This window comes from Antedon bifida, chromosome 1, assembly GCF_963402885.1.
Source record: "Antedon bifida chromosome 1, ecAntBifi1.1, whole genome shotgun sequence".
NCBI classification, from domain to species: Eukaryota; Metazoa; Echinodermata; class Crinoidea; order Comatulida; family Antedonidae; genus Antedon; species Antedon bifida.
Genome location: NC_136226.1, coordinates 14,660,715 through 14,683,837, shown reverse-complemented (window position 1 = coordinate 14,683,837; position 23,123 = coordinate 14,660,715). Strand labels below are relative to the sequence as shown.

Here is a 23,123-nt window from a genome sequence, read left to right as displayed (position 1 = left end):
GGCATTCCTAATTTATATTGCAATGTGTTTATTTAAGGAGCCTATTAATTTCAAGCTGTGGTTTCTCTTAGGCTCTTCTATCACTTTTTTTTTATTGAACTGAAAGGAAATAAAATAATAATATATAGTACTTACTTACTTTCATACAAGATTATTCTGAAAGAAAAATAATATTTTAATAATTATGCAAATGATTGCTTGAATACCTGATTTGATTTGGTTGATTTGGTTCAAACACGTAAATGACATTTAAAAATGGTACAGGAAACAAAACTATTTTAGAGGTTTTATATATAAAAAGCTTATATTAAGCGAGTGGCGATCAGAATTTTTCCTACTGCACTGTAGGTGAGCTATGTGAAAATTAAGCTAGTTGGTAATCAATCATCATTTGAATGTGAATTTTTTTAAACATTTACCATCAAATTGACAGTTGTTGCCAAAATGCCCCTCTTCACATTCGCATCTATAAAAACAGGTATTTCCAAAAAATGGGACTGGTACACATGTTCCTCCATTTTGACAAGGTGTGCCATTGCATCCACCTCTCACTAACAATAAAAAAAAAAGTTATGGTGGTTATCTTGTCAACTTTACAGCTCACCTCTGTCAAAGTATCCATTCTCCTTTCATCTACTACTTCACCCTTATTCTTTGCCATTTAGCAACAAGCTACATTCACATTAAGCGCGCATTTGGTCCGGTGCCTTAAGAAAACTCTGTTTGTTTAAGTATGTTTCTTAAGGCCAAGTTACACGACGAGCAGTAACGTAAGCAAAAAAGCATATAGTATTCCTCGTACAATCTGTTTTGTGTAAATGGTCATAAGAAATAAAAGATTTAAAATGTTTGTTTTCTTGCTTACCAGAATGTTTTTAATGATTTTGGTGGATGGGCATCTTTTAAGATGAGTGAGTGATAAAACCTGGTGTACTAGTTCATGTATGTTTGAGTGTCTGTGTATGGGTCTATGCAGTGACACGCTTTCAAAAACTCGCAAATGTATTTTTAGTAGCAGAACAATACTAAAACATACCATTTTGACAATTTGGTCCCCAATAGCAGGGAAGACAGTCACAATCATAACCACATTGATTTCCACTAATGGCAATGGAACATTCTTGAAACGCATTACAAGGACTTGAATCACATGGATCAGTATCTAAAAATGACAACCCAAAAACAAATACAGAAATGTATTATAATTTTTAGGTTTAGGCTTACACTAAATAAAACATACATGATGATGATAATGGCTATAAATAATACTGTATTCTTATTTGGTAAAGCCAGTTTTCCAGAAAAGTTTAAATAACTGGATTAACATTTTTACAGGAACCGAGTTCAACTTCAACGATAGTTAAAACTAACCAATCAAATGGTTCCCAAATTACGTCATCATAGTTTGTGAAAAAATAAGTATGCACTGACAATTCTTGAATTTTTAAAACGCGACAATGTTTTTAACCTTTTTTTGTCTGATATTTCAAAATAACAAGTGTAATTCAAACTTAATTATAATACAAACACAATTAAATACATTTTTTTTCTTAGTGTAAACATAGATTAAGATATCAGCATAAACAGATTGCAGCTGAGTATCAAGAACTTCAGACTTTTTCAAATTCGTATGCGGGTCCGGCTGCGTGTAGCCGGCCCGCGGTCTGCAACACTTCACGTGAGAGTGTCCCAACAACGCTCGATAAAACCAAGAAAACCATGAACGATCACATAAAAATGCGTAAATATTAGCGGTCTGGCTCGGTTATTGGTATTTATTTTCAACTTTAACAATTTGAAAATTCAACGCAACACAATGTCAACTGGAAAACATGCTTAAAGAAATTGACAAGGTAAAGTACAATGCTATGATGTAGAACAATCCTGAGCATCTGTAAAACTTTATTCAAATTGAATTTATATTTTTGTATCTATTCATAGATCACTCACTAATCCCTGGCCAACTAAATATTCATATGTAGAATATATCGTAACAATTTTTAATATTATTAAGTAAAGTATTATCAAGTAAAGACAGTAAACTTACATGTCTGACAAGCAGCACCAGAGTAACAAGGATCACATGCACAGGTAAATGAGCATTGATCAGAATTGCAGTCTCCATTGGTGCCACAAGGATTTGAAGAGCAGGGATCATTATCTAAAAAATAAACAAATTACTGGATTAGCTACTTAATTGAGATTGACTATCTGGTTATTGGCAGTAAGTTATCTGAAGTGTAACTATTGTCTGTTGACCTATTTGGCTTTGATGTCAATCTGTTTTCAAATGGAATTGAAGGACTGTTAAGTCAGTAAACTTACATGTCTGACAAGCAGCACCAGAGTAACAAGGATCACATGCACAAGTAAATGAGCATTGATCAGAATTGCAGTCTCCATTGGTGCCACAAGGATTTGAAGTGCAGGGATCATTATCTAAAAAATAAACAAATTACTGGAATAGCTACTTAATTGAGATTGACTATCTGGTTATTGGCAGTAAGTTATCTGAAGTGTAACTATTGTCTGTTGACCTATTTGGCTTTGATGTCAATCTGTTTTCAAATGGAATTGAAGGACTGTTAAGTCAGTAAACTTACATGTCTGACAAGCAGCACCAGAGTAACAAGGATCACATGCACAAGTAAATGAGCATTGATCAGAATTGCAGTCTCCATTGGTGCCACAAGGATTTGAAGTGCAGGGATCATTATCTAAAAAATAAAAAATAAAAAACAAATTACTGGAATAGCTACTTAATTGAGATTGACTATCTGGTTATTGGCAGTACGTTATCTGAAGTGTAACTATTGTCTGTTGACCTATTTGGCTTTGATGTCAATCTGTTTTCAAATGGAATTGAAGGACTGTTAAGTCAGTAAACTTACATGTCTGACAAGCAGCACCAGAGTAACAAGGATCACATGCACAAGTAAATGAGCATTGATCAGAATTGCAGCCTCCATTGGCGCCACAAGGATTTGAAGTGCAGGGATCATTATCTAAAAAATAAACAAATTACTGGAATAGCTACTTAATTGAGATTGACTATCTGGTTATTGGCAGTAAGTTATCTGAAGTGTAACTATTGTCTGTTGACCTATTTGGCTTTGATGTCAATCTGTTTTCAAATGGAATTGAAGGACTGTTAAGTCAGTAAACTTACATGTCTGACAAGCAGCACCAGAGTAACAAGGATCACATGCACAAGTAAATGAGCATTGATCAGAATTGCAGTCTCCATTGGTGCCACAAGGATTTGAAGTGCAGGGATCATTATCTAAAAAATAAAAAATAAAAAACAAATTACTGGAATAGCTACTTAATTGAGATTGACTATCTGGTTATTGGCAGTAAGTTATCTGAAGTGTAACTATTGTCTGTTGACCTATTTGGCTTTGATGTCAATCTGTTTTCAAATGGAATTGAAGGACTGTTAAGTCAGTAAACTTACATGTCTGACAAGCAGCACCAGAGTAACAAGGATCACATGCACAAGTAAATGAGCATTGATCAGAATTGCAGTCTCCATTGGTGCCACAAGGATTTGAAGTGCAGGGATCATTATCTAAAAAATAAACAAATTACTGGAATAGCTACTTAATTGAGATTGACTATCTGGTTATTGGCAGTAAGTTATCTGAAGTGTAACTATTGTCTGTTGACCTATTTGGCTTTGATGTCAATCTGTTTTCAAATGGAATTAAAGGAGTGTTAAGTCAGTAAACTTACATGTCTGACAAGCAGCACCAGAGTAACAAGGATCACATCCACAAGTAAATGAGCATTGATCAGAATTGCAGTCTCCATTGGCGCCACAAGGATTTGAAGTGCAGGGATCATTATCTAAAAAATAAACAAATTACTGGAATAGCTACTTAATTGAGATTGACTATCTGGTTATTGGCAGTAAGTTATCTGAAGTGTAACTATTGTCTGTTGACCTATTTGGCTTTGATGTCAATCTGTTTTCAAATGGAATTGAAGGACTGTTAAGTCAGTAAACTTACATGTCTGACAAGCAGCACCAGAGTAACAAGGATCACATGCACAAGTAAATGAGCATTGATCAGAATTGCAGTCTCCATTGGTGCCACAAGGATTTGAAGTGCAGGGATCATTATCTAAAAAATAAACAAATTACTGGAATAGCTACTTAATTGAGATTGACTATCTGGTTATTGGCAGTAAGTTATCTGAAGTGTAACTATTGTCTGTTGACCTATTTGGCTTTGATGTCAATCTGTTTTCAAATGGAATTGAAGGACTGTTAAGTCAGTAAACTTACATGTCTGACAAGCAGCACCAGAGTAACAAGGATCACATGCACAAGTAAATGAGCATTGATCAGAATTGCAGTCTCCATTGGTGCCACAAGGATTTGAAGTGCAGGGATCATTATCTAAAAAATAAACAAATTACTGGAATAGCTACTTAATTGAGATTGACTATCTGGTTATTGGCAGTAAGTTATCTGAAGTGTAACTATTGTCTGTTGACCTATTTGGCTTTGATGTCAATCTGTTTTCAAATGGAATGAAAGGAGTGTTAAGTCAGTAAACTTACATGTCTGACAAGCAGCACCAGAGTAACAAGGATCACATCCACAAGTAAATGAGCATTGATCAGAATTGCAGTCTCCATTGGTGCCACAAGGATTTGAAGTGCAGGGATCATTATCTAAAAAATAAACAAATTACTGGAATAGCTACTTAATTGAGATTGACTATCTGGTTATTGGCAGTAAATTATTTGTAGCGTAACTATTGTCTGTTGACCTATTTGGCATTGATGTCAAACTGTTTTCAAATGGAATTGAAGGACCATTAAGTCAGTAAACTTACATGTCTGACAAGCAGCACCAGAGTAACAAGGATCACATGCACAAGTAAATGAGCATTGATCAGAATTGCAGTCTCCATTGGCGCCACAAGGATTTGAAGTGCAGGGATCATTATCTAAAAAATAAACAAATTACTGGAATAGCTACTTAATTGAGATTGACTATCTGGTTATTGGCAGTAAGTTATCTGAAGTGTAACTATTGTCTGTTGACCTATTTGGCTTTGATGTCAAACTGTTTTCAAATGGAATTGAAAGACCGTTAAATCAGTAAACTTACATGTCTGACAAGCAGCACCAGAGTAACAAGGATCACATGCACAAGTAAATGAGCATTGATCAGAATTGCAGCCTCCATTGGTGCCACAAGGATTTGAAGTGCAGGGATCATTATCTAAAAAATAAACAAATTACTGGATTAGCTACTTAATTGAGATTGACTATCTGATTATTGGCAGTAAATTATCTGAAGCGAAACTATTGTCTGTTGACCTATTTGGCTTTGATGTTAAACTGTTTTCATATGGAATTGAAGGACCGTTAAGTCAGTAAACTTACATGTCTGACAAGCAGCACCAGAGTAACAAGGAGCACATCCACAAGTAAATGAGCATTGATCAGAATTGCAGTCTCCATTGGTGCCACAAGGATTTGAAGTGCAGGGATCATTATCTAAAAAATAAACAAATTACTGGAATAGCTACTTAATTGAGATTGACTATCTGGTTATTGGAAGAAAGTTATCTGGTTATTGGCAGTAAATTGTCTGAAGCACAACTATTGTCTGTTGACCTATTTGGCTTTGATGTCAAACTGTTTTCAAATGGAATTGAAAGATCGTTAATTCAGTAAACTTACATGTCTGACAAGCAACACCAGAGTAACAAGAATCACATGCACAAGTAAATGAGCATTGATCAGAATTGCAGTCTCCATTGGTGCCACAAGGATTTGAAGTGCAGGGATCAGTATCTAAAAAATAAACAAATTACTGGAATAGCTACTTAATTGAGATTGACTATCTGGTTATTGGCAGTAAGTTATCTGAAGTGTAACTATTGTCTGTTGACCTATTTGGCTTTGATGTCAATCTGTTTTCAAATGGAATTAAAGGAGTGTTAAGTCAGTAAACTTACATGTCTGACAAGCAGCACCAGAGTAACAAGGATCACATGCACAAGTAAATGAGCATTGATCAGAATTGCAGTCTCCATTGGCGCCACAAGGATTTGAAGTGCAGGGATCATTATCTGAAAAACAAAAAAAATACTGGAATAGCTACTTAATTGAGATTGACTATTCGGTTAATGGCAGTAAGTTTTCTGAAGCGTAACTATTGCCTGTTGACCTATTTGGCTTTGATGTCAAACTGTTTTCAAATGGAATTGAAGGCTGTTAAGTCAGTAAACTTACATGTCTGACAAGCAGCACCAGAGTAACAAGGAGCACATCCACAAGTAAATGAGCATTGATCAGAATTGCAGTCTCCATTGGTGCCACAAGGATTTGAAGTGCAGGGATCATTATCTAAAAAAATAAACAAATTACTGAAATAGCTACTTAATTGAGATTGACTATCTGGTTATTGGCAGTAAGTTATCTGAAGTGTAACTATTGTCTGTTGATCTATTTGGCTTTGATGTCAAACTGTTTTCAAATTAATTAAAGGAGTGTTAAGCCAGTAAACTTACATGTCTGACAAGCAGCACCAGAGTAACAAGCATCACATGCACAAGTAAATGAGCATTGACCATTGGCTGTGTCAGAATTGCAGTCTCCATTGGCGCCACAAGGATTTGAAGTGCAGGGATCATTATCTAAAAAATAAACAAATTACTGGAATAGCTACTTAATGGAGATTGACTATCTGGGTTGATCAAATCAAGTGCATTGCATTTAAGTTGGTGTGTTGCATCCTAGTGGACACTCTTGAATCAATCTTTATGCACAGACTATTCATTACATTGTATAAAACTTGTTGTAACTAACCTTCTTCACATAAATCTCCTGATGTGCATGGATTTGTACAAACACATACATAGCCACATTCATTATTAGAAATATCCTTAATGCAGACTCCTGAATTTGCGCATGGATTGTTTTCACAAGGGTTCAACTCTAAAACAAAAAAAGAAGAAATATTGATTTAATTGTTTTAAATATTCCTACCACCAGTTGTAATATCAAATCACTTTAGTATACAGATAATTGAATATCCTTTCCTATTTAATAATAAAAGGGTTAGATCCAGGGGAATTGCGCTTGAGTAACATACCATCTTCCCAGCTAAAATTAAATTACTTTTTTGATTTTTGACAGACTATTTATGTTATATGTATATACTGTAGCTCTCCAGTTTGAAAAATCCAGGATCCGTCTTGGTGCTGCTGCATGTTGACAAACTTGAGGGAATTCAGAAAGAAGCAGTCAGATGATTCTCTTAATATAAAAAACATTATAACTCCAGATGTGAAATTTGTAAATCACTCCTCCAATCACAAAGACCTCCAACAAATACTAATGAAAAAAAATCTTAGACATAAACCTCTCATCACCTCATCATAAAACAATGCCCCAAGCGTAGGCTACAAAGGGTTACGTGTGGGAACAAAGGAGTAATTAATAGCTGCACTGTAACCTCACCTATATTGCAATTATCTCCACTGAAACAAGGATCACCACAAACACATTTATAACCACAAACTCCACTTGATAAATCTGGAACACATTGGCCAACTTGACATGGATTTTCTTCACATGGATTATTATCTGTGAATAAAATATACTTATGTGTAATGTAATGACAATTGCATAATAACATTTCACATTTACATTTTCAAAACTTGGTAATGTAACTATCTGCTGATCCTCAATATGGTACAATGCCACATCACCATTACTCTTAGTGGTTAAGAATTATTTTGCTTAATAAATCTCTAGTTCTTCTACAGGACAACCACCAAAATCTCCCAGAATACAATTTTCCAATCTGACAATCCTGACATATTATTTTTAATTAATTTAAATCTTTTTGATAAATAATAAAACAAAGTACAAAAATAATAAAATTTGATAACTTACAAATATTACATGTTGGTCCAGATAAGCACAAAGGACAAGGTAGACAAATGTAAGTACATTGTGCTGGAATGGGAACACACACCCCAGTAGCACAAGGGTTTGATGAACATGGACTAATGTCTGAAAAAAAAAGAGGTTTTGCAATAATTGATTGATTTCGGCATCAAAAACGTATAAAATTACATGACAATTGAAGGTGTATAAAATGTTGAGAAACAACAGAACATTTTACAATTTTGAAAAATCAGAAAAGAACAAAAACACAAACTGAACAAAAGATGCCAAGGATAACCCATAAAATTCCTCAACAGACCTGTTTCCAAGGAGGAAAATTTAAGAAAACAAGAAACTAGGTATAAATAAATATATATAAAAAAATGCAGGCCTATGTAAATTTATTATATATATATATAATATTAACACGCCTTATCATTGTTAGACATAGCGCAGCCTACTACTTTGTGCGTTTATTCTAGACGTGGGCCGGGTGTGTCTTATGTGGGCCGGGTGCGCCTTTTGTGGGGCAGTGTAATTTAATACTGTTTTCAAGTCATTCTGTATCACATTTTTACCTCCGCCAAGGAGGTTATGTTTTCACCCCTGTATGTTTGTGTGTGTGTGTGTGTCTGTCTGTGAACAGCCTGGAGGCCACAGTTTTTATCCGATTCTCACCAAATTTGGACACAATGATCTATGCCTCAAAAGCTCGGACGAGTTCGAATTTGAGGGGAAAAGGTCAGAGGTCAAGGTCACAACTAACAAAAAACTATTTACTGCCTAGAGACCACAGTTTTTATCCGATTCTCACCAAACTTAGCCACAATGATCAATGACTCATCATATAATTGTGGTTAAATTTTGAAGGGTCAGGGTCAAAGATCAAGGTCCACAAAAAAAAGAAATAAAAAAATAATAAAAAAAAAAATCTCAGCGGGACTTGAACCTGCGATCTCAACTGTGAGAGGCTGGATACATAACCATTACACCAAACTCTCATCCACAACTGTAGTGTGCAGTTAGTCTATTTACATTTAGAACTAATTAAAAAAAATGTTAAAAAATATATATATTTTCCGGGGACATTTTATGTAGGGGAATTTTACAGTAGGCGGAGGTTTTTACTCTCAGAGTACCCTCTAGTTATCCATATTTTCTTTGGTCTTCCAACAGGTTTTTTACTTTCTTGGTGTATTAAATTTATTATCATCATTAAACCAGTACTAATCTGTTTTGCACCAAATAATATACAAAATATGAAAACGGTAGAGAAACAAAGGTTAGTAGTTTTACATTTAGTTTACATATGCTATTGAGTATACATACATGTTTCACAAACACTGCCCGAGTAGCAAGCATCACATGTGCAATCTATTAAGCATGAATCAGTACTTTGGATGGCAGAACAGGTTCCGTGGTCACCACAAGAATTTGCAGTACAAGGATCATTGTCTAAAAAATGAATAAAAACATTAACCTATCAAATTGTTATTAATTCAGATTCCAAATACCTGTACCTTAATGTTATAGTTATATAATAGTATATATATATATATATGTGTGTATAAACATAGCCTATGTAAACGAATACCAGTTGTGATTGGGCAAACTCACAGTATCCTCACAGTATCTACAGAAATACTTTCAATGATGGATTAGACAGAATTCATGAAAACGATTCTCAATGTACAAATTCATCCGTTAATGTAATGAATATAGTAAGGTCAATGTATCAAATCAAATAGTAATTATTTATACTAATTCTTTGCCGAGATATTAGATGATTTTCTACGTTGGCTAAGGCCAACATAGGCTAGCCAAAGCTTTAGGGCTACGGCCTATAGCAACTTACATTTTAATATAACAGATATTGCCATTTACATTGGTGTAACTAATATTTGAGATCCTCCTTAGGAATCCCTTAAGAAATTACACCTCTGAGCAGGCAATATCTGTATATATTACATAGCCTATGTAAATACGTGAACGTGATTGGTTGAAACTGCGTCACATGACTACCGCTGCGAGGATCGTAAATCGTATATATCCTCGAGAACGATGATATTGACCGATTAATTTTCGCGTAATTATCGTGTCCCCTGTCATTAAACATATACATTCTCGAGTTCGATGATATTGACTGTGTAATTTTCGTGTGGCAACACTCGCGTTTGCCGATAAATAAACAAAAGTCATCTACTGGATTTGAACTCGGGTGGAATTGTCACTCCACCATCGCAAGACAACGCTTCCACCGTTGCGCCACGCAGCTTGCTTGAAGAAATTATTCATCTAAACTATTTAAACTATGCATACATAGCGCCCTCATTTGTTATTAGTCCTCCCTAAATGTGATGAAACACCGTTTGTGATTGGTCAATACTCACGGTAGTAACCTAGTAACTACGCGCTGAACATCCGGTGATTCGGCTAGCTCCTCGAAGAGAAGACGATGAATTGTTTATTCGGCCTACCTGATTATAATATTATTATTAATAGGCTTATTGATGGAAATTCTTCTGTTAATTTAAACGACCTAGGCCTAAGTGAATATTTTATTGCCAAGGAATCATTAATTAGTAATTATCTGTATATTATTCTTCGCAAGGTAAGGTGTCTAGGCAGGAGGCTTGTTTACATACAATACAAATACTATAGAATAGGAGGCCTAGCCTAGCTTCACCAGCAGACTTGTTCTTGGCTATATAATATAACAGATATTGCCTTTTATATCGGTTAAATATAAGATTTGACATCCCCTTGGGAATGATATTATGTTCTCGGGGAATATATATTTCCCTCAGCTGGCGCTTCGGGAAATATATATTCCCTCGAACATAATATCATTCCCTCGGGGATGTCAAATCTTATATTTAACCTCTAAGCAGTCAATATCTGTATAATAGTATACACTATAAAAAGATGTGTTGTTTTTAGACATACATGTTGCACAAACACTGCCTGAGTAACAAGGGTCGCATGTGCACTGTATTAAGCATATATCAACAGATTCAAAAGAAGTACAGGCTCCATTGCCACTACAAGAACTTGAAGAACATGGATCATCAACTAGAAGAAAAGAAACCATTAATGGAATAGCTACTTAATTGGTTCTAAACATAATAGTATAATAATGTTATGCTCTGCGCACAAACACACACAAAATAAGTAAGGCAATAAACAAAGATTGTAAATAGATTTTACTTACATGTTTGACAGTTTGTACCAGTGTAACAAGGGGTACATGTGCATACATATCCTCCATTGATTCCAGTTGAACATGTACCGTCATTCTGACAAGGGTCTATGTCACATCCACTATCATCTAAAGGAAATTAATAAGAAATAAAACACAAGACAAGTTCATTGCATTGCAACTTTTTTGATATTTAAGAGCTTTAGAATACTTTCATGATGGTAGTAAAAGTTATATATCATGATTTATATTATGTTGAATTTTATGTGGAGCAATTAAGAGTTTTCGAATTTCATAAACCTAGGACCTATTTTGTCAATGGTTCTTGTCTGAACCTAGAATTCGCCAAAGCTATTGAGGAAGCATGCCACAATGTACAATGTTTGAACTTGATGCCTTTTCACACTGAATTAACATGATAAACTAGGAAATTAAAGATGCTCCACACATTAAATTGCATATAGTGGACATTAAGCTTAATCTTACCCTGTTCACATTTAGTTCCAGAATAGCCGGCTGGACAGGTACATTCATAGTCGCAATTAACAGAAACTTCTGTTGGAAATGTTATAGTACAGGTCCCTCCATTCACACAAGGAGAAGGGTCACACGAATTATCAACTAAATTGTAAAAACAAATATACATCAAAAACTAATTTAAATAATAATATTTGTTATTTAAGAAATAATAAGCATAAACACATTGAACCCTAAAATAAGCACAATGGTTATGCAGGACCTTTAAAAATTACAAAATAGTTTTGTTTTCTACTTATATATGAGAGCAAAGAATAGCAGTTATTAAGTTCAATTATTCCTGTCCCTCTGGAAAACAAAAATGAACCCAATATGAATAAACCATAAATAAAAGAAAAAAATTCAACTGGTCTGGTTATTAGTTTATTTTTTTATTTTTTCATCTTTAATAAAATAAATAAAATGATAATATTTTGATGCTTTAAAAAAAAGAAGGAATACATGCTTACAAATTGTGCATAGAGGTCCTTTAAAACAAGACTGACATTCACAGCGGAATCCACATGTTCCTAATGTATTATCCTGAATACAGTTTGCAATTCCACATGGATTTGAAGCACATGGATCATTGAATGCTGTTGAAATAATTGTTAAAATTATAGTACTGAGCTAAATGATACCTAAAGGGTCTTTCACACCCGTTCTGGCACGGTTCCGGTCCGACAAATCAAATTGAACGTCAATGTTTCGTTTTCACGCGGCTACACCCATATCGATTGGAGCATAGTCGTGTAGAGCGTCATGAAAATTAAAACATTGACATTTGATTTGCCGGGCCGGAACTGTAATGAAAGACCCTTTAGCCACAGGGTTTCAGGTTGTAAGATACAATTTGGGATATGTTTGGTTAAGGGAAAATGTCATTTGTAGTGTAGAAGTTCTTTTCAATCCGAATATCCAATTTTAACCTTAATTATAGAGGGTGACCCTAAACAGCATAGGCTGACAATCAGCCCTCATATAAACATAACAAACATATATAAAAATAACAAAGAACTATACAAAAAAATACTATACAAAAATATACTATACACTAAATACTATACTGTACATAGTGATTTATACTCTGTTCCCTAAGTCTCAGATGAGATAATATAAGCATGATCAAGATTACTACTATAAAAATATGTATACTTACAGTATTGACAGTATGGCCCAAAGTTACATGGGCCACAAGAACATGTGAAGCCACACACACCAGAGGGAGTCTTGTAACTATTACATGTTGCATCATTCAAACAGGGGTTTGAGGAACATGGATCAGTAACTACAAAAGAAAACATTAAGTAGATCCAAAAAAAATACAATAGAAATGACATTTCCATTAATATAATCCCACCCTCAAATTTGAAGTAGTACACAGTATGAAGAATTCATATTTGTATTTGTTTCCAATAGGACTTTGGTTTACATATTTTGATATACAGTATGTACTTAGTTCAGACTATATGATCCTAGAATTGTTAAAAATTGCTTTGCAAGTCCCTTTGACTGGTTGTTCTTTCCAAAACCAAAGTCAATATTAAATTTAATATTAAAATACAACTTACAAACTTCGCAGTTTAGGCCACTGAAACAGTCCTTACATAAACATAAAAACCCACTAAGTTGCTGAATACAAGTTCCACCATTCTCACAAGTTGAATCATCACATTGATTAGTACCTTTATAGACATCAAAATGTAAATTTATGTCAAAATTATTTGAATCCAAAAACAATTGTCTCAAAATAAACTAATAGGTTCTCATTAGGGACAATGGTCGCACAAAAAATATATATATATTATTATATTAAAAATATATATGAAATCAGATATCAGGTATGCATTATTTTACTTTGTCCGGACTGTGGCAAATATGAAAAAAGAATTACCCTGCTCGCAATGTATTCCAGAGTAACCAGGTCTACAGTAACATACATAAGAGCATTGATTGCCACCAACATTAGCATTACAAGTACCTCCATTATAACATGTAACTCCAGAGCATGGGTCAGAATCTATTAGAAACAAATGCAACACAATTATACATGCATAGATGTTGTACAGTTTTCTTTGAAGTTAACTCCCATAAAGTATAGAAAAATAATCACCATACAATGAACATCAAAGCATAAATTAGACTTGGGGAGGGGTTTGTCAAATTACGAAAGTAGGGGATCATTGAAAGAATGGGAAACTTAAAAAAGTTTCTTTACTAATTTTCTAGTCAGTGAAAATCTTAGAATATGACCATGCCATTTCTTAATTTGAAATCAACTAGCATGGTAGGGCTGAGGCACTAGGCCTACTACTTCATAACTTCACATTTCATCCTATCAACAAAAAAGTGCCATATTAAAAAATGTTTGGAATCATCCATTTAGTTACATGTGTTGCATGTGTATCCTGAATAGCACGGCGGACAACGAAGACAGTCGGCTTGACACGGATCATTTGAATCAACCACACATTGGTAGCCATATACACAGTTAAGGTTAATACATGGATTCAGATCTGAAATATATTAAATAACAACACAATTGAAATAGAGCAAGTTCCTGTAATGAATTATAATATGTAACTGGTGCACATGAGACAGGCTGGACTGGAAAATTACAGGATAAAAATAAAACCAATGCTAAGTTTTATAATGTAACAAGAGATGATTCTGAAACATTGGCAACTTGATCTCCATACATTTTAATCTTGCTGAAATATTTAGCCTATTAAGCTTTATTGCAGGACATGGTATTATAATTTACCGGATCCAAAATACATACAACTGAAAAATGAAGCAAAAACATACTAAATACTAAACTCACATGTTTCACAATTCTGACCAACAAAACATCCAAGGCACGAACATACTTGAGATCCACCAAATTGTATCGTACATGTTCCTCCATTTTGACAATAGTTGTCATCACATGGATTACCTTAAAAGAAAACAGAATTGGTGGAGAAACATGGTAGAAGAAATATAACATTAATACTGTGTAGTATGTATGTTTAAAACAGATCATGACACTGAGATTCAAACTAAAGACTGGACCAATAGCATTTATTAAAACCAACAAGAAGTTAGGCAGACACATAGTCAGATAACATAAACAGTCATACGCATCAACTTAGTAGAATCATCATCGAATCATAGTGGAACCAAAACAAATTTTCTTCCAACTTTTTTTTACTAGTTTTAACGATTTAAGCCCATTCACTTGTATAACAGATTGGTCTTATAATTTAATTCTGTGTGGTTTTTTGTGAATGTGAACTTTTTTTAATGAGAATGGCTTTGTCCTCTTTTTATTGTCAGTTTTTAAGTATTTTATAGTTGTTGTTTTTTAAACAATTCTATCATGAAAAAACCATCTCCATTCATTTTTACTGGTTTAAATACAACAGTGGAACCAAAACAAATTTTCTTCCAACTTTTTTTTACTAGTTTTAACGATTTAAGCCCATTCACTTGTATAACAGATTGGTCTTATAATTTAATTCTGTGTGGGTTTTTTGTGAATGTGAACTTTTTTTAATGAGAATGGCTTTGTCCTCTTTTTATTGTCAGTTTTTAAGTATTTTATAGTTGTTGTTTTTTAAACAATTCTATCATGAAAAAACCATCTCCATTCATTTTTACTGGTTTAAATACAACAGTGGAACCAAAAACAATTTTGTTCCAACTTTTTTTTACTAGTTTTAACGATTTAAGGTATAATAAAAATATGCACTGTATATTCTGTATTAAGATTTAAATCCATTCACTTTGTATAACAGATCGGCCTTTGATTTGATTATGTGTGTTTTTTTTTATGTGAATTGGGCTTTGTCCACTTTTTTACTGTCAGTTTCTTAGTATTTTATAGATGTTATTTTTAAAACCATTTTATAATGTAAAAACCTCTTAATTCAGTTTTACTGTGAAGACTATTGTTAAAATGAAAAAAATTTACATTATATCAATGAACTTACTTTGTTCACAGTTTTGTCCCGAGTAACCAGGACGACATATACATTTGTAGGCACATTGATTATTGCTAGTATCGGTCACACATGTTCCTCCAAAATGACAGGTTACACCAATGCATGGGTTTTCAACTAAAGAAAGAAATATTGATAATATATAATCACAATAAATGAAAAAAATGATTTGAGTATCGCTAGAAAAAATGTGCAGAATTCTGGTTTTACAACAGAGAAAATGAAATTGCTCACCACTATAACAACCTGGTCCATATTTACATGGTGGGCACTGTGATATTGGTACACAAGTTGCTTCACAAAGAGAGTTAGGGTTTACTACACAATTGGAGTTAGCTGGACATAATATGAGAGCACACGGTGTTGTGTCTGGAAAAAAAGTAATGACTTATTACAATTGATCAACACCATGAACGATTTTTTAAATCACACTGAATTCTAAATTCTATGGGTTTCAAGATTAAAATTAATTATAGCATTACCATTGTTGAAATAAATATAGTTCATTAACAGGCATTTACAAAAAACTATGTTTGCCTATTGCTTATGTCAATGAGCGAGACAGTGGAACCGTAATACGTAGCCATAACACCGGCAAAGGATCAAGGCTCACTAGTGGTAGAACGAGTCTTCTCGAATAAGCACTATAAACCATAGGTCAAGTGAACACATGCTTTTCTGATGTTGTCGATTGATGTAGGCTAATATATTATTTCTGCAATTCAGCTCGTTGGGCTGCAATAGTCATAATGTATGTATTTTTTTATTGATTTATATGTGGAATTGAATAAATATACCGAAATATGTGAATCGTGTACACTTTAAAGAACATTGTACATTTTTGGAGTCGAGTAGGGGGTTACCCCGGTATACCAGTACACTGTTATATACAACCACTCATTATAACTGGGCCCTCTGGGAAAACAGTCTTTGACTGAAGAGGCTACCCAGTATAAAGAATTATAAAAACTATGATAATTGGAAAAATGTATTACATTAAATGCATATTATAGTTATTCAAATTTAAAGGGTGGGTTCACAGAACATATACTATTATATTATATACATTTTCTCTTTCCATTAAAATGTATTTTTTCTATTTATAATCATAATCTTACATGCTTGACAGGTGTCTCCTGAGTAACAACTTAAGCAATTACATCTGTATCCAGAACTAACTGAACTATCTGATACACATGTTCCTCCATTTTGACATGTTACACCTACGCATGGATTACCAGCTGAAATAAATAATTAAAAAAAAGTGACACCTATACTAAGCATGGATTAAATGAATGTGGATAGAAAATAAATCATGGCAATAGGTTAACATATTAATTAATGAATGTTTTGGAAATGTAATGCGCAGTTTTACTGTGAAAGTGAATGTTATAATGAATGAAATTTACATTACATTATCATATCAATGAACTTACTTTGTTCACAGTTTTGTCCCGAGTAACCAGGACGACATATACATTTGTAGGCACATTGATTATTGCTAGTATCGGACACACACGTTCCTCCAAAATGACAGGTTACACCAATGCATGGGTTTTCAACTAAAGAAAGAAATATTGATAATATATAATCACAATAAATGAAAAAAATTATTTGAGTATCGCTAGAAAAAATGTACAGAATTCTGGTTTTACAACAGAGAAAATGAAATTGCTCACCACTATAACAACCTGGTCCATATTTACATGGTGGGCACTGTGATATTGGTACACAAGTTGCTTCACAAAGAGAGTTAGGGTTTACTACACAATTGGAGTTAGCTGGACATAATATGAGAGCACACGGTGTTGTGTCTGGAAAAAAAGTAATGACTTATTACAATTGATCAACATCATGAACGATTTTTTTTAATCATACTGAATTCTAAATTCTATAGGTTTCAAGATTAAAATTAATTATAGCATTACCATTGTTGAAATAATTATAGTTCTTTAACAGGCATTTACAAAAAATATGTTGTCTGCCTATTGCTTATGTCAATGAGTGAGTTAAGACAGTGGAATCATAATACGTAGTCATAACACCGGCAAGGGATCAAGGCTCACTAGCTCCATGGTTCTGATGGTAGAATGAATCATCTCGGATAAGGACTATAAACCATTACATAGGTCAAGTGTACACATGTAGCTCGTGTACACTTTAACGAACCTAGTACATCTTTCGATATGAGTAGGGAGTCACCCTGGTGTACCAGTACACTGTCACACACAACAACTCATAATAACTGGGCCCTCTGACTGAAGAGTCAACCCAGTATAAAGAATAAATAATAATAACTATGATAATAAGAAAGTTGCATTACATATTAAATGCATATTATTGTTATTCAAATTTAAAGGGTGGGTTCACAGAACATATACTATTATATTATATATAATATATAATATAATAACAGGATTTTTATAGCGCACATACCACTCAAGAGTGCTCAAGTCGCATTAAAAAAATAAAAAACAAAAAAAAATAAATAAGTAAATAAAAAAAAAATAAAAAACATTAAAAAAAATAAATAAAAAACATAAAAAACAATAAAAAACATTTTACATTTTTTCTTTCCATTAAAATGTATTTTTTCTATTTATAATCATAATCTTACATGCTTGACAGGTGTCTCCTGAGTAACAACTTAAGCAATTACATCTGTATCCAGAACTAACTGAACTATCTGATACACATGTTCCTCCATTTTGGCATGTGCCATCTGAGCATGGGTTACCAACTAAAATAAATAAGAAAAAATAAACTAAATTAATGTAATAGTAGTAGCCCTTTAGTTTGATGGTATAATCTGAATCCGACACATGTTCCACCATTTTGACATGCGACACTAACACTACATGCATCGCGTGCGGATTGATATTTTCATATTTTGATGTGATGCACCCACTTCGATCGATTGCGTGAAAGGGTAAACAAATAAAAGAACCATAAATTTTCAGATAAAATTCTGCCAAAAAAGAAGAGACAATTAATTCAGCAACGCGACACCGTCAGGCTAGACGTACCTATAGCTAGCTTATGATGTTCGGCTTTGTCCCCTTTTTATTGTCAGTTTTTAAGTATCTTATAGTTGTTGTTTTTTAAACAATTCTATCATGAAAAAACCATCTCCATTCATTTTTACTGGTTTAAATACAACAGTGGAACCAAAAACAATTTAGTTCCAACTTTTTTTTACTAGTTTTAACGATTTAAGGTATAATAAAAATATGCACTGTATATTCTGTATTAAGATTTAAATCCATTCACTTTGTAAAACAGATCGGCCTTTGATTTGATTATGTGTGGTTTTTTTTATGTGAATTGGGCTTTGTCCACTTTTTTACTGTCAGTTTCTTAGTATTTTATAGATGTTATTTTTAAAACCATTTTATCAAGAAAAAATAAACTAAATTAATGTTGAACCAGTTGTACAGATAGTAGTAGCCCTTTAGTTTGATGGTATAATCTGAATCCGACACATGTTCCACCATTTTGACATGCGACACTAACACTACATGCATCGCGTGCGGATTGATATTTTCATATTTTGATGTGATGCACCCACTTCGATCGATTGCGTGAAAGGGTAAACAAATAAAAGAACCATAAATTTTCAGATAAAATTCTGCCAAAAAAGAAAAGACAATTAATTGAGCAACGCGACACCGTCAGGCTAGACCTATAGCTAGCTTATGATGTTCGTACGTTAGTTACCGCTCTTTACCAGCTAGACCTACAAAACTAAGCCTAACTAAGCTAGAAACGTCTACGAGAGAACTTTCGACACGATCTACTTAGGAAGTGCATTGTTTTTCTTTTTTTTTATCATAATTAACCTGCAGTACAGAAAGAAAGTACTGCAACTTTACCTACAAAGCAGCTTCGTAGATAGAACGTAGGCTACGTTGTTGGCTTCGTAGGTTCCATTGTTTGGCTTCGTAACCGCAATAAACAACTTTCAATGAACTACGTTCTGAACTTCATCAGGGAGTTCGTAACCTATATAAACAACCCTGCGATGTTCTTAGTGAAGTAAGAACAGGGCCGTAGCCAGGATACATCGTAGGAGAGAACAATACATTGTAGGCTACGAACAATACATCGTAGGCTACAAACAATACATCGTAGGCTACAAACAATACATCGTAGGCTACGAACAATACATCGTAGGAGAGAACAATGACCTACGATCTAGCTACGCGTAGGCTACGAAAGGTTACGAGTGTTGCCAAAGTGCGAGTCAACGAGGCACGCAATCCACGACGGTAATTCAACGGAAAAAATACCAACAAGTGCGAGCCTTCGAATAACAATAAGCCTTCGTTAATATTTGTGTACAATTCATAAACATTTATGAATCACCTACCGTTAATGTTATTATGTTAACAATTTCGAATATCCAGATGCAACTTCGATGTTTACAGTTCTAGTTTTAGGTGGTGCCTGGTCACCGTCTAAGAAGCCTAGCTAGCCTAGGCCCTATAGTATACTGTAGCCCGCCCACCGGAGTAGAGACGGCTATTCGCTGTATGCCTAGTACGGTCTAGGCCTAGCAGTAGTATAGCTTCTTTATCAACGTTGTTAATGGACGAATACAATAGATTACAGATATTTTTAATCTAAGTCTTGTGAAATGTATTTTTTTCAACAAAATATCATCTAGTAGGAAGCCCTATATTGTATTAGGGGCTAGACTAGGCCTGGGCTGTGTGGTGGGCCGGCGGGGGACATTCTGAAAAAAATAACTACAAGCGAGACCAAAAAGAAGGGAGCAGCAGGCAGGCTTGACTTTATTTTAGTAGTAGTAGGGTATGTTTAGAACAACATAACATAAAATAATGATTTTATTTTATAATTACTACTCTCTAATGTTTCATATGAACATACTAATTTATATTAAATTATTTAATATGTTTTATGGTGCCTCGCACTTTTGGTACAATAGTGCAGTTACACTTCGTACTGACTCGCTTGAATTGCAATTAACATTGTCACGTGGGCCATTGACTCCATTGATCCAATGAATCCATGGCTTGCAGTTTGTCAATACCCAAAGGTTACGCGTAGATACGAAGCAGTACTTTCTTTCTGTACTGTAACGCACATTTAAGACAATTAATGACCTGTTTAATGTTTAATATGCATTATTTTTTTAAAAAGGTCAAAAATTGCAGGTCTACCTGGATGTGGATATAAATAGATAAATTGCACTTACTTTGCTCGCAGTATCTACCAGTGTATCCAGGTCTACAACTACATACAAAATCACATGGATTGTTTGGAGCAACATTACATGTGCCACCATACCAACATGAAACACTACTGCATGGATGGTGATCTATGGAGTATAAAGTAAAGAACATAGTAAAATGAAAAGATGGGAGGGAGGGAAAGAGGTGAGAATAAATAAGAAAAGTAAAGTATGTGGTAGTATACAAAAACATTGTACTTACATGATTCACAAAAGGTACCAGAGTAACAACTTAAGCAATTACATCTGTATCCTAAACTGGAACTGTCTAATACACATGTTCCTCCATTTTGACAAGGCACACCAACGCATGGGTTACCAGCTTAATATAGAAATAAAAAAGGCATTACAATAGATACAAAATAATTGTGGTTTCTTAGCACATGAAATCATCCTTGTTTTCTAAATTTGAAATAGAGGCTTGAATGCATTTAAGATGCAAGTATTACAGTGATATGGATATTTCATAACCCACAGACACTGGGTCTTTTAAAACTAGATACCGTCTGTATATTGCGCCCATTGTAACGGAACTTGTTGTAGCAGTGTATAACCTTGTCTCGATTGAGAAAACATGAATGAATATGTATGTACAAAGATTAAAAGAAAGGAATAAACATGCATTTGCATATAACATTCCTTATATGGATACTTACTAGGGATTTGGCAGTGTATGCCTGTGTAGCTATCGGTACAGAAACATAAATATCCACACTGGGTAGATGTATCAACCGCACATGTACCATCATGGTAACAGTTTACACCATTGCAAGGATTAGAATCTATAGGTCAGAGGTTAATGAATTTTATGATTTAATTATTATTACTACATGGATGGTGATCTGTAGAGAATAAAATACAAGTGAAACATTCCAAAAAAGTATGTGGTATGTTTACAAGATTTGTTTTAAATTGTTAAATGTTAACCAAGTTCAGAGATTACACAAAAACATTTTTAAAAAATAACAGAATAGAATCATATTAATGTTTACATTAAACATTTTAAAGATTTATTTAATCATCAATATTATAGTCTAGTACTTTTGTACTTAAAAAAGGCAACATTAATCAATATTAAAAAAAAAAGTCTTATGCAACATCTTTTTTCTTCTTATTTTGGTGGGATAGGATAGACAGATGCCTTTTTCACTCGAGCTCCTGTGAATACTGTTCCAGGCGAGCCCTCATGTGAGCCTCAAAGTGCTGGAGAACGAAGCGGCGTTCCTCTGCTTTTTTATGGATCATTTTTGTGTGTAAAGCGCTTAGAAACATTGTATTAGGCGCTATGTAAGACTATCATTACTATTGTACTTACATGATTGGCAGAAAGTACCAGAGTAACAATTACGACAATTACATCTGAATCCTCCAGAACTATCTGATACACATGCTCCCCCATTTTGACAAAGGACACCTGAGCATGGGTTACTAACTATACAATTAAAATGAACAAAAAAATGACAACACTGTATAAAACATTTGTGTAATGAAACAATTTAGTTTTAGTAAATGTAATGTTGTAAAACAACTTCTAAAGAAGTCAACAGCATACTCACCAACTTGTTGGCAGTTACTTCCAGTGTAGCCAGGCTTACAGTTGCATTTATGGCTACAGACATTGTTAGATGTATCTGTTGTACAGGTACCATAATGATAACACACAACATTAGCACATGGATCGATCACTAAAAAATAAATAAAAAATGATATTATACAAATAATCATACTTATTATTGTATAAAGGTTTGCATAGTAAAGAATACATTCAGCAAATATAATGCAAATATATTATAAAATAATCGAGAATGTCATATACAAACAAAAAATTCATTTTATTTTCAGTCTGTGTATAATTTAAAATGATTTTTTTAGTAATTAGTAGAAGAACAAGTTTTATATACTTGACAAGCCTACCTGATCCACAATTGTAGCCTGATCTACATGGTGGGCAACTATAAGGCACACACAGTGAACTACAGCGGTCATTTTCATTAATCACACATCTTGTATTAGGACCACAAAGTAATGCTGCGCATGGGCTTACATCTGAAACAGCAAAACAATAATAAACTGAATATATATATATCACATTATCACATTTTTTAGTATGCTAATGTATTACATGACTCATATTTGTGACCACTAACTTGGGAGTAAACACACCAACGAGAATAAAAAGAAGAAAGGTAAGAAAAAAGTAATTTTAAATTATAGACAAACATTGTACTTACATGTTTGACAGGTGTCTCCT

At 33.8% G+C, this 23,123-nt stretch overlaps 1 protein-coding gene across 1 annotated transcript; it reads right to left on the bottom strand.

Moving 5' to 3' along the window:
* Positions 1 to 387: 387 nt before the first annotated feature.
* Positions 388 to 22,271, bottom strand: LOC144834986 (uncharacterized). Its single transcript, XM_078689995.1, has 41 exons — positions 22,184 to 22,271; positions 21,529 to 21,654; positions 21,075 to 21,194; positions 20,837 to 20,959; positions 18,236 to 18,358; positions 17,298 to 17,432; positions 17,055 to 17,180; positions 16,737 to 16,859; positions 15,853 to 15,987; positions 15,610 to 15,735; positions 14,460 to 14,573; positions 14,026 to 14,151; positions 13,530 to 13,655; positions 13,207 to 13,320; positions 12,795 to 12,923; positions 12,106 to 12,231; positions 11,606 to 11,740; positions 11,132 to 11,248; positions 10,867 to 10,992; positions 9,250 to 9,375; positions 7,927 to 8,046; positions 7,489 to 7,614; positions 6,835 to 6,963; positions 6,537 to 6,662; positions 6,259 to 6,372; positions 5,982 to 6,095; positions 5,404 to 5,517; positions 5,126 to 5,239; positions 4,848 to 4,961; positions 4,570 to 4,683; positions 4,292 to 4,405; positions 4,014 to 4,127; positions 3,736 to 3,849; positions 3,458 to 3,571; positions 3,170 to 3,283; positions 2,892 to 3,005; positions 2,604 to 2,717; positions 2,326 to 2,439; positions 2,048 to 2,161; positions 1,037 to 1,162; positions 388 to 551 (listed from the first exon to the last, which is right to left on the bottom strand). Exons 1-41 carry the CDS (start codon positions 22,269 to 22,271, stop codon positions 388 to 390), a joined length of 4,965 nt encoding a protein of 1,654 aa, XP_078546121.1.
* Positions 22,272 to 23,123: the final 852 nt, after the last annotated feature.